Source organism: Crocodylus porosus, unplaced genomic scaffold, assembly GCF_001723895.1.
Source record: "Crocodylus porosus isolate Cpor-Errol unplaced genomic scaffold, CroPor_comp1, whole genome shotgun sequence".
Taxonomy (NCBI): Eukaryota; Metazoa; Chordata; order Crocodylia; family Crocodylidae; genus Crocodylus; species Crocodylus porosus.
This window is the reverse complement of record NW_017728916.1, coordinates 24,176,415-24,190,750: the sequence shown is the minus strand read 5'-3', so window position 1 is coordinate 24,190,750 and position 14,336 is coordinate 24,176,415. Positions and strand designations below refer to the sequence as shown.

General features: G+C 42.2%; 1 protein-coding gene across 1 annotated transcript in view; it reads left to right on the top strand.

The window, feature by feature from the left end:
• Nucleotides 1-14,336, top strand: part of LOC109310852 (sodium/hydrogen exchanger 2-like) — a 61,590-nt gene that overhangs the window by 26,023 nt on the left and 21,231 nt on the right. Inside the window, exons 5-6 of the mRNA XM_019536183.1 lie at nt 4,658-4,854; nt 9,982-10,071. Coding sequence (XP_019391728.1) covers nt 4,658-4,854; nt 9,982-10,071 — 287 coding nt within the window. The remainder of the gene's footprint in view (nt 1-4,657; nt 4,855-9,981; nt 10,072-14,336) is intronic.

The following is a 14,336-nucleotide window of genomic DNA, read 5'->3' as shown; positions in this document are numbered from 1 at the left end:
TCCTTTTCTGCAGAGCTACTAGAGGTTGATCCCAAACCTCTAGTGGTGCATAGGATTCTTCCATCCTAAATGAATGACTTTGCACTTGTCCTTGTTGAACCTCATGAGATTTCGTTTTGACCAGTACTCCAATTTGTTTAGGTCACTCTGAATCCTAACCCTACCCTCCAGCCTACTTGGTTAATGATCTGGAAGATGGAATGGGCTGCACCCTCAGCAAGTTCACAGATGACACCAAGATATTGGACAAAACCAGCCTCAGGACCAAACACTGGGGAACTCCATTTGATATTGGCTACCAACTAGACACTGACCCATTGATTACTGCTCTTTGAGCCCCATGATCCAGCCAGTTTTCTGTCTGTCTTACAGTCCATTGCTCCAACCAATACTTCCTCAACTTGTTTGCAAGAATGCTGTGGTAGACCGTATGAAAAGCCTTGCTAAAATCAAGGTATACCACATCCTCTGGTCTTCCTGCATCCACAGAGCCAGTCATCTCATCATAGTGAGCAATCAGGTTGGTCAGGCTTGACTTACCTTTGGTGACTCTATGCTGCCAGTTCCTGATCACTTTCTTCTCTTTCAATGGATTCCTTCGGGACCTGCTCCCTGATTTTTTCTGAGGGCTGAGATGAGGCTGACTGGTCTGTAGTTTCCTGGATTGCTCTTCTTCCCTTTCTTAAAGAAGGGCACTACTTTTTTCCTCTCCCAATGTCCAGGATGTCCCCTCATCTCCATTAGCTTTCAAAGATGATGGCCAGTGGCTCTGCAATCATATCAACCAACTCCCTCAGCACCCTTGGATGCATTGCATCCAGCCCCATGATTTGTAGCCATCTAGGTTTTCTAAATAGTGTCTAACCTGTTCTTTCATCACCGAGGGCTACTCACCTTCTCTCAAAACTGTGCTGCCTGGTGCAGTATTCTAGGACCTGGCCTTGCCTGTGAAGACTAAAGTAAAACAGGCATTGAGTACTTCAGTTTTTTCCTCATCATCTGTCACTAAGTTGCCTCCCCCATTCAGTAATGGACCCACATTTTCCCTGACCTTCCTTTTGCTGCTAACATACTTGTAGAAACCCTTCTTGTTACCCTTCACATCTCTTGATAGCTGCAACGCCAATATCATTTTGGCCTTCCTGATTTCATCCCTGCATGCCCAAACAATATTCTTATACTCCTCCCTAGTCACGTGTCCAAGCTTCGACTTCTTGTAAGCTTCCTTTTGTGTTTAAGCTCACTGAATAGTTCTCTGCTAAGCCAAACTGGTCACCTACCATATTTGCTAGTCTTCCTGTGCATCAGGATGGTTTGTTCCTGAGCCCTCATTAAGGTTTCTTTAAAATACACCCAGCTCTTCTGGACTCCTTTCCCCCTTAGACTGGCTTCCCAGGGGATCCTGCCCAACAGTTCCCTGAAGGAGTCAAAATCTGCTTTTCTGAAGTCCGGGGTCCATACTTTGCTGCTCTCCTTTCTTCATTTTTTTAGGATCCTGAACTACATCATCTGATGGTCACTGCTGCCCAAGTTACCGTCCGCTTCTGCATCCCCCGCCAATTCTTCCCTGTTTGTGAGCAGCAGGTCAAGATCATGGCCCCTAGTTGGTCTCTCCAACATTTGCACTAGGAAGTTGTCTTTAACTCTCTCCAAAAACTTCTTGTGTTGCCTGGGCACCGTGGTATTGCTGTCTCAGCAGATGTCAGGGTGATTGAAGATCCCCCATGAGAACCAGGGACTATTTTCTGGAAACTTCCACTAGTTGTCTGAAGAAAGCCTTATCTACTGCATCTTCCTAGTTTGGTGGTCTACAGCAAACTCCCACTGCAGCATCACCCTTGTTGCTCTCCTCTCTGACCCTAATCTGTGGTTATGATCTTTCTAAATTCTTTGTGACAAAAAATTGGTCTCTTTTTTTTCTGTAGTAAAAAAACAAATGAAAACTTAGAGTGAGAAACAACTCACTGTAGAAAAAAAACCGAACAAGTCAAAACAAGTGAAAGCTATTTTTTTCCGTAGTGAAAACTCAAAGCTGACTTTTTCTAAGGGATGCCTCAAGTCTAACACAGTGGAGAACTACTTTAATAGATCTGTGTGAGAGCACTTCTGAGAATGGGCCCCAGAGGGAGCTTAGGCAAAGCAACACCTGGTCTCTGGATCCCAAGCAGCGCTCAGATTGGGTCGGTGCTGGGCCTGTGCAGAGGCAGGACTCTAGGTACCAAAGGAACTTTGAATTGAAAAAGTTAGTTGTCCACAGACTTTAAGTGTCTTCAGGTGTAGGTGGCAGCTGAGTGCCGAGGGAAGGCGTTAGGACTGCATGCACTGGTGATGAGTAGGGGGTGCACACGGGAGCATGTGCACCCCCTGAGCCTGATGGTGCACCCCCTATGAAAAACCGCTGGTTGGCACTCGCCTACCCTGACAGCGCCGGAGATGTCTGTGGGAACTCCCCACTTAGCACCGCTGTGCTGCTGTCGTTCTGCTGCTGCCAGTGCTGCTGTGCCCCACCCCCCCCCAGCTGCTGGGGGCATGCATCTTCATGATTGCATGTCTGGAGTGAGGTGCTTAAATTCTACCTAAATCTCACTTTTCCTATATCCCTTATTAAAAGATGAAGGGCTTGGGTATCTTGTAGCCTGCACTGACCCCTTTCACTTATAGTTTCAGAACAGGTACTGGTGTTTTTTATTGCAGCTCAAAGGCCCTAAACTGAGACTAAAGCTTTATGATGGAAAAATGTTTACTGTTATTGGAACAGGTGGTCTTCCTGTATCAGGTGCCAGGACATAGCAATACATCCTGAATCTATCCTTGCTTACACTGGGTTAAATCAGAACCAAACCCTTTGAAGCCAGCAGCGTGAGAGAAACATCAGTCCCAGGAGGTCTATAGAGCAGTGTCACACCACCAGGATTCAAGCATCATCTAAAGAATAAAGAACCTCTGTCTTCTTTTTGCCACAGTGCGTCTCCCAGAGAAAAAATATTTTGGCCAAAATGATTGATCATGTCACTGCTACAAACCAACACGTCTTGAGGTAGCTTAAAAAACATGAAGGAGTTGAGTGAGGATGGAAGGAGTAAAGGAACACAAAGCTGAGATGTGCAGCTTTTATAAACATAATTCCTTTAAAATTAATAAAGCTGCACCCATTAAACCAAATACAGATCTGGTGCAAGGTCTACAGTTTGCATGACCTAAGAAATAGATCTGTTACCAACCACTCCTACTTAATGGTAGCACTTGAAGTTAATTTGATTGTAAATGACTAGCTTTATTTGGCTCATCTCTATCTGTGAAATGCGGCATTAGTTTGAACTAAAAATGTTATTGTCACCTAGATGGAACACTCCATTTGGAAACTGGAGTTCTCATCATCACCTGCTTTTCTTGGCATTAATACCCTAGTGCTCCTAGAGCTGGGAATGCACCACTGCCAGAGTGTTAAGTTAATTGAGTTCACTATTCCTGAAGACCCCAAGATTTCTTTTTTAAGCTGTTTTTCTGTGTGATGGGAATTCATTATTCTTAGTTGTAAAAAGGGTGTAGGTGTCTGGATAGGTATTGCATATGCATGGTTTCTAAAGCTTATTATATAACAAATAAGTTGGTTTAGGGGTTTAAAACACCATTTAAAAAAGCATTAAAAAGTAATAATATTGGTCTAGTTAAATTACCAGCAGAAGTCAATGACATTCTTATGTCATCAGTTCTCAAAGAAGCCATTAATCTTTGAGAAAGGAAATGCCTATGTTCTGAATTGTTATTAATTAATTAGAGTCACCATTTCAAACTTTAAGAGCCTGTTTTTGATCCCGTTTATAGAAGTTTGGTTGGCTTCACTTGAGTAATGCCTGACTTAATGATATCAGGCATTTCAAACCTTAGAAATTAAGATACACATACACATTTCTTGCACAGTATTTGTGAAGGGGATATTGTAATATTAATGGCTCCATGATTTGATCTACTTCACTTTTTAGCTTGTTTCTTTGCAAATAATTATAAATAGCACTGATTTCTGTGACATCTTCCACAGCCTAAAGTTCACACTATATAAATCTTTATGAATTAAGGACTTTAGAATATACAACAAAGTTAACGAAGTTAGAAAACATATGGAACATTTAGAGTGCCTTAACTATAGTTTAAAGCTAAAGCAATTCAGGGGAACTTGTAATGAACATAAACCACATAGTCAGCTTGCCTTTGTAGTTTAACTTCGTAGTTTCTACAAAACCCCAGTTTCTAGAATAGGTTGGAACAATATACAAGATTTAGAGTGGCCAATAGAGAAATTACTATAGTGTTAGATGTTTAAAATCTTATTGTTATGTCATGCCCATTAAATGGTGGCCAATCGCTTCTACTTCCTGTCTCTTCCAAATTGGGAGTAATTGAGTCCAGCTTTTTAGTTATACTGGGACCCATACAAGACACAATGAACATCAGTTCAGTGACTCAGAGCAGTGAAGGAATCCCCTTGCAGTGATGGATGGGGTATATATAATATTTTGATGAATTCTTCTCTGCACAGTTTGGACTGATTTATAAGTTCCCATTGGAATAACTATGTGCCCAAAAATACTTCCTACCATGATGATTGTGGTTGTTTCTTTCTGTTTACTAATTTCCCTTTTTGTTTCCTGCTTTTTAGGGGTTCTTGTGTTGACTTTTTTTGTGAACAGATTACATGTGAACACTGTTACTAGCAAGGACCAATTTATTATAGCGTACGGAGGTCTCAGAGGTGCAATATGTTTCTCTCTGGTTTTCTTGCTCCCTGACTTTCCTAGAAAAAAGCTCTTCATTGCAGCAACAACTGTCATCATTCTCTTCACTGTGTTTGTACAGGTAAAACTACTATCAATATGTTAGAATACCTATGTCAGTGTAATTATTACCTGGTTCGTGACAGTGTTTTATTTCAGATAAATGACTGACAGTTTTTAGATTGGGTGTGAAGTTAAATGGGAACAAGAATTTAATATAGGAATAAAGGACCAGAAAGGGCTTCACAGGTGATCAAGTCCAGTCCCCTGCATTTACTGCAGCCAGCAAAGCGAACAAAACTCTGGCTTGCATCTACCGATGCATCTCAAGCAAGACCCAGGATGTCATCCTCCCACTGTACATGGCCTTGGTGAGGCCGCAGTTGGAGTACTACATCCAATCCTGGGCTCCACAATTCAGAAAGGACGTGGAGAAGCTTGAAAGAGTCCAGAGGAGATCCATGCGCATGATCTGAGAGCAAAAGAGCAAAATCTTATGACGAGAGGCTGCAAGCCATGAGACTCTTTAGCCTGCAGAAGTGCAGGCTCAGGGGTGACTTGGTGGCAGCCTATAAGTACATAAGGGGTGTACATCAGGATGTAGGGGAATGCCTGTTCACCAGAGTGCCCCAAGGGATGACAAAGTCCAACAGCCACAAACTCCTGGAAGACTATTTTAGGCTAGACATAAGGAAAAATTTCTTTACTGTCCGAGCCCTCAAGTCCTGGAATATATTCAAGAATAAAACTAGGGAGCCTACACTTGTGTCTCCCTGCTAATGTGCCCCATCTTGCATTAGTGCATTTCTGTTTATAGGAGCAGTGGCTAAAATGTGATGGGTGAGCAGGTAGAGTAGCTTCCCCTTTTAAAGTGAGGCCTCTACATATTTTACATAAAACAGAATAAAAACCAAAGCAAAAAAACAGATCTTGACTTTGCTATCAGACCAAGAAGTTTGAAGACATCTGGAGTGCCTGTAGACATGCTGGAAGGCTTCTCTGATGCACTGTAATTACTCAATCAGTTGAATCTGCTGGAGTATGCTAATTAGCATGCTCCAGTCAGCCTCTGCGTCTCATGTAGTAGTGTCTCCATGCTTCAAAATGGTAGTGGAAGTGCTTTAACTAAAGCTTGTTTGAATAGCTTTAGTTAAAGCACCTCTGTTGCCATTTTGAAATGCAGGGATACTGTTACATGAGATACTGCAGGCACTTTAATTAGAGCAGCTCTGAGAGACACTCTAATTAAAGTGCTCCTCTCCCACCCTTGGACTACGTGTAAAAACACGCACTGAAAATGCCCCTGGTGTCCTACTGTGTGCATATTTACAGTGTAAAATAGAACTCAAGTTAAACCCTCCTCCAAAATGAATCCATTCAGTATTTCAGAGGGGATAAAAGAGTAATTGACATTCCTAAGTCCCCTTCTGATACGTTCCCTCTTCATTTTAGTTCAGGCTGAGATTTCCAAAACCTATTTTGCTTGTGGAAAGTACATGCCCCAAAAAGAATGTGCAGGAAGAGCATGGCTTGGCATTACGGTGCCATCTAGTGGATAATATTCCTTGAAGCTTCTAGGTTGCTAAAAGATTTTGGACCTGATTCTCTCAGCCTTCTGCTAGCACTATGCTGCACCTATAGCAAGTTAATAATTGCAACTGGATTACTGTTTAAACCTGTTTTCAGCCTTCTCTGAAATGTGTACACTTATTTAGCTTCTCTTGAAACTAGGTATGTCAGATCACAGCCTGAAGTAGAGTTAGTGGTACAAATTAGGGGTTGTCTGCTTAAGGAATTACCAAGACTTAAGCCTCCTAAACCTGACCTGTTTTTATAAAGGTTTTTATAAAGGTTCGGGGTTAGGGGCAGGCCTTTTCTATATAGACAAATGCTTGTGTGAAATAAAGGCTGATATTCTTGTTTACTATAAGAATATAGAATTGTCCAAATGTGCCTGACTTCTCCCAGGTCTATGAGCAGAGATGTCTGAGCCAATTAACTCCGTAGATGTGGTCCACTTCTATAATGTGGATGTAGACTGGGCAAGATTCAAAGCCTGTATAAAGGATGGCTCTAATTAGAGCAGCTTCCAGAGATTTTTTTGCATCCAAATGCATGAGATCCATTCAGTGATCCAGTATCTGTCCTTCTCCCCTTCACCACCTCCCATTTGTGTGTGCTACAGCTGCTGGGGCCTGTGAAGTTTTGAGGCTACAGCCACAGGGCCTCATGCCTGGTCCACATTCTGGGGGAGAGAATTGCTTTCACTTCACTTATTTCCTACAGGACTCTGCAGCCCACTGCCTTCAAATTAGTCTGTGCACAGGCATAATGATTCACACTCACATGCTTTATTTTTACAATTAGCCCCACACAAAAGAACTTCTTTACTTCCTCATGTTATGAACTACAAGCTGAGCAAATACAGTTATGAGTAGGATATGCCATTGGGCCTGGCCCTAGGAATGAGTCTTACAGGCAGTTGGATTTGTACTTCTGCTGAAAAGCATCATTTTCAGTTCTCTGTGGCAGGCTGATTGGCATGAGCATAGCTAGTGGTGGGGAAAGGGTAGTTACTTGCAGGTTGACAAGTTTTAAGATGCAAATGTGGGTCAGAAATTGAAAAGATCCGGTCACTCGGCAGGTCCGCTCATGCAGAGCCCTCTGAGTCTCAGACAAAGGTTGTTCTAAGGCAGCGCTTCCATTGCATGGGTGCTTCGTAAAATAATTCTCAGGACTGCGAAAGGGCTTTTGTGTAACCTCGGGGCTCAAACAGTGATGTCATCTCCATGCGAAAGGGTGAGAGTTAAACAGAATTCCTTGTGGATGTGTGTCAGAAGAATGACCCTGTGACCTTGAGTTATTCAGTGGAAACTTAATGTTTTTAAAGACTAGCTTGATTCACATTCTGGATACCTATTGCATCATGTAGCCAGCGCAGCCTCCAGAGCCAGAAATATTTAAACTTGCTTAAAAAGAATTGCATGACATGCTTTGACACAGAAAAGGCATATCAAAATAATAGATACAAATATTGAAGGAAGGCTTTAAAAATCAGCCATTGGAAAGCCAAAGGGAATATTTCTAATTACTTCAGTATCCACGCATTCTTCATGGTACATTTTTACCTATGAAGTAAATGAGAAGAAACAAAGGATTTGCCCCATATTAGTGTCCAGCTCTTATTGTTGCTGCTTTTTTATATGTTGTGTGGAACAATGATTTTTTGCTAAGAGTAGAACAGATTTTGACCTGAGGAGAGCTTGTCTGAGTGAAAACAAGCTAACTGTAGGGCAGACTGTCCTTGACCCTTATGCAGGTACTTAGGGGTGTAGGAATATGCAAACAGCTGCAAGAGCACAGACCTACTTTGTTCTCTTGGAAGTCCCAGCATCTATCTGGCAGTGCTTGTATTGGGCACAAAAATGACCAAGTATGTAAGCAATTAGGCTTATCCCTACATGTTTATATCTATGCATTATATAACCCAGTTTATTTTGGTCATTGTTGACGTATTACATAAGTATTCTCACCAGTCCTACATGACAGAGCTAGATCAATCAATAGTTTTGTGAAAGTTTATTAAGCAATTGACACATTCTAACAGCATCCAGACTGGCCTGGATGTATGGCATTTCACCCATAAGTCCTCAAAAGACTTTGGTTTGTCTTGAATGCCTCCAAAGAGTTTCATTGTTCTCTTTTTCAATGTAATTTAAAAACTAAATGCCATGTTCTCCATTTATAGTTCAATCTCTTTGCCTATTCAGACCGTGACCTCCCCGGTGAAACTGCTAACAAAGATAACAATTGTAAAGGTTTTTTTGTGTGGGTGTTTGTGTGTGTGAACTGTAGATACTTGTTCACTAGCTACTGGATCAACACCAGTAATGCATTATACACATGGGTCAAATTACAGCCTCAATTAAAGCCTCAAGCTGGAAAGTTGTGGCCAGAGGGTGCAGGAGTTTTTCCACCCCTGTATAAATCCAAAGGAACCCCTTACCTAAAACAAGGCTCAGGATGAAAGCCAATGAAATCTCTCTCTCTCTCTCTCTCTTCCTGTGTGTGTGTGTGTATGTGTGTGCACATGCGCGTGCGTGCGAAGTTAAGAGTCCTGGTCACAAAACTCCAGACTGTCACTTTAAAATGAAAACAAGCCCATCTGATTATCTAGGGAAAGACAAGAGTCCAAATTACATAGGCGCCACCTAATTTGCAACATGTGTCATTTCTAAATTTGTAAAATTGATATTATTTACATTGTATGTTGATGAATTCTGTACTGATATTAGTAATTAAAATGAAACATTAATTGTCTCACAATTAAAAAGATTGTTCAGTTGTCCTCTGTGCCAACTCCTGTGACACTTAAGAGCCATGAACACCAGCTATTGTAGCATTTCTGCTGTGAACTTCTCTTAGAAAAGTCATTTAATAAAGTGTCAGGTTTAAAAAAATAGAATATATTACCATCAGAGCATCACCTTCAAACTTATCTTAGTCAGGAGGCAGACAAAAAACTTTTCCCACCTTTTACCAGTTGGTTACATTGATTAATCAGCTTACTGTACTGGCAGAAAAATCAGACTCTCTGGGTAATGAGCTCTAATGTATGGTATTCTAAACTAGAAATTAAGAAACAGAGGATCTGCTTCACTTTAGGAAAATCTTGAACTGTACTCAGCAGGGTACCAAGTACCTTCTGCAGGGTGCTGCATATCATCATCAATTAATATCTTTAAATATAAGCTCCTTCTATAAAACAAAAGTTATAGGCTTAATGCAGAAACTGCCAGTTGAGTATCTGTCACCTCTGCTATGCAGGTGGTCAGGCTGAGTGATTATAATGGTCCCTTTGGGCTTAAGATCCACAAATATTTGACCTCCCATTTGACTCAGTTATTAACATGACTTGTCTGTTACCAAATAGAGAATGTGGATGATAAGTGGGAAACAGAGTTGTTAAATTGTCATTGTCTTTTCATAGCTTCCTTTTCTGATGAAAGAATGCTTAGCAGAGACTGGCTGAAAGAGGGACTACTCGCCCTGGAAACAAGTCCATACTCAGTGCAGCAAAAACTGCGTCGTTCCACTCTTTCAGCATTGACACCCATGATTCTGTGCGGAGAAAGATGTAGAACTACAAAACCTACTGATTTGACATGAAGAGATTCTGATTTCTCTGTTGTGTGTTATTATGCTGCAGGGAATGACCATCCGTCCCCTTGTGGAATTATTAGATGTCAAGAGGAAAAGAGAAAGTGCCCCCACTGTTGGAGAACAGATTCACATGCGGGTAAGTAGCTCAACTCTGGAAACATAGCCCAAGCATCCTGATTCTCTGTGCCAGGAGGCCTGCTCATCTAGCAATGCAATTTGACTACGCTTATCCATGGCCAAGACACAAAGTGCATTGAAGTCAATGAAAAATCTCCCACTTTATGCAAGCTCCACAAGTAAAAACAATCAAACCTAGTCCTGGGGATAAGGATAAACTGACACAAAGAAGGCCTGCTCTGCAGTGGTCTTCTATGTCCTGCCCCTGTGTTAAGTGGGGCTGAGGCCACAAACATATGCATCTGGAGGAAGACAGGTCTATAAATACTTAGTTAAAGTTAATTGGATGTTAATTTTTGTTGTGTTGAATTGCAAGGATTATCAGACATGAAAAGCAAGGTTTGGTTTCCCTAACACACTGGTACAGGGCTCTAAACTAAATTAATGTAGTTACCTTGGCTCACTTCCTCTCCAAGTCAAAATATCATTCATTTCTATGGTGACCTATATAGCCTTGATGTAATTGGAAAACTTTTTAGTGTCTATCAGCTTTAGCAGATCAGATGTGATGTCAAATGCAGTAGCTGAAAGCCTTAGAACTACAGATAGAAATCACTTTTAAACAGTCACTTGAACAGGACAGGAAGGCAAAGTGATTTGCTCAAGGTCATGGAGTAGGTCAATGCCAAATTCAGTAATAGAACTCCTGACTTCACGTTTGCAGGACTGTGACTTTATGTGCTGCACCACACTGCCTGCGGGACATGCTGGGTTAGATCCTCAGTTGGACCACTTTTCGACTGAATACAGCTGTGGGTAACTGTGGGAGGTTAAGGTGGTGTTTACATGGACACAGCCTTTAGACTGCTCTCATTTCCCAAGGCTTATAACCACCTCCAGTTTGCTATTATGACAGGTAGAGATAAGTGGAATTCAGGGTGGCATGGGGAAACTCCTTTGCACCTCTGATATGCTGTTATGCCCTGAGTACCAGGCAGAAGGGACAGAGCTGGTTACCTTCACTGTGCCAAGTGGGGATACCAGCTTGCCAAGGGTAAGCTTCAAGACAGATTTATACCAGTGCAGTGCAGAGGGACCAGTGCTTGGGTCACTGTCTAGCCTACTGCACTTTACATATCAAGACAAGTAGGACTTCAAAACATTTAATTGGACATTGATAGTAATGCTAGTTTCTGATTCCCATTGCCAATTTTTAGGGCTTACAAGCACACATTAAACAAAAGGGAAACTGATTGTGCAGAGGAAACAGCTAAGGTGATTGTACAGTTACACTCAAGGGCCACCAAACACAAGAAGGAAGCAAACTGGAAAGGTTTAGTTTTGTCTTTCATCACTTCCGGTTCTTGTAGCAATAGTTGGTATTGTGGCAGTGCAGTTTTAAAACAGATGGAGTCTTTTGAAACATTTTGTTAAGGGTAAAATATGGGTTATAAATAGAATGTTTTTAATGGTAAAGCATTTTTCAACTGAGTGCTAATTTCTAGGGAATATTTCTGTTCTCTTTTTAACTAACAAAAATAAAGGTGTTAGGTCTGAGAGCGCTGGTAGGATGAGCAAATGCTTGACGTCCTCACAATTAGTATGTATTACGGGGCTTTGTCTAAGGTTAATGAAATAGTTGAATAGGCTGAAGAGGTTTTTTCCTATAGCAAACAGGAAATACTTTTCTTCTTTTGTTAGTGTGTGAATAGTAAATCATTACTGAAGATGTGTTTATTGGGTAATGTTAGCTGAAAACTGCTGTGGACCAATTAAGTTAAGCAGACAAGGTAACAATGCAGGTAGTTAGAGAGCAAACACTCAGGAATCCAGAGGCAGTTTTCTTCCTTTAATTTATTTCTTTAGTGGGGATAATTGTAATGTGCAGTCTGAGATCCCTTGTTCCCATTCTAACTGAAAAATATGGCCTAGGATTTTTAAACTAAATATTTGCATTCATAGTATCACAAATAATGGGCTAATTTTGCAGCGCTCACGTAACCAGAACTTTTGCCAAGGATAGAATGGAAATGGGCCCACTGTAGATACCCATCAACATAAGTAGCTATGCCAGTCTGCTACTGTGATGGACTGGTGATCTCTGTGCATTGAACATTTTTTAAATACCCTTAGAAGCGCTAGCACAGTGTTTCCCAACCTTTTCCATCCCAAGGCTCGCGTACATTAGTAAACATTTTCCGTGGCATACCTGTTAACGGATTCCCCATCCCCATAGTTATGAGCTCATTGTAACTCATTGCTGCAACAAAATTCTGTGGCACAGCTGTTCAAAGGCTCATGAACTGCTCATCCCCCGCAGCCAACACATGCGCAGTAGATGAACTTTCTTCTGCTCGTTGGGTTCTCTCTCTCCTCTACAGCCAACACATGTGCAAGTCTTCTGTGAATATCACATCAGCGTGGCTTATTCATTAGTGCTAGATGGCTGGAGAACTTTCTTCTCATTATTCCAAAATTCTTGGGCCATAGGGAGCTCTTCACAGCTCACTGGTGTGCCATGGCACACTGGTTGAAAAGCACTGACCAGCCACACTCCCGCATTTAGCTGTAGCTAGTGTCCAAGGCTTTTGGAGGACAATGAAAAAAAACTTAATCCCAGAATAATGCATTACTTTCTCCCCCCTACAGGCAATGAGATATAGTTGCCTTTTTTAGCCTAATCCTGGAGATACCAGACACTTGAATTCACATATAATTTGTGCTGATTATCAGGATAGTATAACTAGGGGTGAGTGAGAGGGACATTAGCCAACTGGGAGAGCATCAAAATTGTCCCCCATCCCTGTGGAGTCTGTGCGCCTTCAGCAAGAACAACTCTACAGTAGGGGTGTGCAAAATGGGTCCTATTCAATTCAGATTCGGCCTGAATCAGGGACAGTGATTCGATTTGTTGATTTGGATCACTGTCCCTGATTTGATTTGGCTGAATCCAAATCTGAGGATTTGATGCTAATTTGGAGAATCAGTGATTCAGACACACGCATAGCTTTAAATGTTTTTTCTACATACCTCAAGGTACCAGCGTGGCTTGAGAGCACTGCGATGCTGGGGCGCATAGAGCATCCCACAGGAGTGCAAGGGGCCCTCTATGTGCTTGGTGGCAAACCTGGAAGTGGACTGGAAGTACTTCCAGTCCATTTCTGGGTCTGCCAGGGAGCACGCAGGGTGATGCCCACATCCCCTTGGCTCAGTGATCAGCCACAGGGGGACCCTGGGTGCTCCCTGAACCCAGGAGGTACTGGTCGCTGAGATAGGTGGATGCGTGGCGGCCCCCCAGCATGCTCCCTGGGGGGGCCAGAAGTGGACTGAAAGTACTTCTGGTCCCCAGTGCACTGGGGAGCCCCCCATGCTCCTGTGGGACACTCCATGCACCCCAATATTGCAGCATTCACAAGCCCTTGTTACCTCAAGATCTGTAGAAAAAACATTTAAACCTGTGTCTATGTCCAAATCTCCAAATCTTTCCAAATCTCTCTGATTCTCTCTGAGGGTTCTGATTTGGAGAGATTAAAGGGTTCTCTGATTCGATTTGGATTCAGAGATTCAGGCAATGAATCAGGTCGAATCTCCACTGAATCGTATCAGGGACTGCAGCTTCACACAGCCCTACTCTACAGCATTTCTCTTGAAGCAACAGCTGGTGCACAGACATTACAGTGCTACTGCTTTAAGAGCAAGAACCAGAGTGGGCAGAGCACACAGTGATAGCAGAGGCCAGGGACTGTTTTAGGTAAGATTTTTGCATGACACTTCCTCCCCAAGCCAAGCTCTTCAAACCCATGTTCACCTCCCTCCCTGGCTCTTAGACCCATTCCGCCCCACTGCCCTGACTCCCCACTCTCCTGCATGGTATGCCCAGGGCGCAAACCCTGTTTGTTATGCCACTGCTGATTACTAGTTTAAGAACAACTCTATTTGACCCTGTAATCCCCTTCATAAACTTGTCAGGCTCCACCTTGAAGCAATTCATGTTCCTTGCTGCCAATGCAAGCACCATTCCAAGCTTCACTCCTCTTTTAATTTCCAGTATGCTTTTGTTTGTGATATGTTTGAATCGGTTTGATCTTGTGCCAATATTGTTAATATAAATAACTCTTCCTCCTCCCTGATATTTACCCTACGAACGTGTTTACAAAGAGGAATTAATCATATTTCCTCTCACCCTTCATATTGCTAAGCTCTTTTAATTGACACTCATAAAATAGATTGTCCATTCCTGAGACATTAGCATGGCGTTCTCTCTGGATTAGCAGTGTAGACATT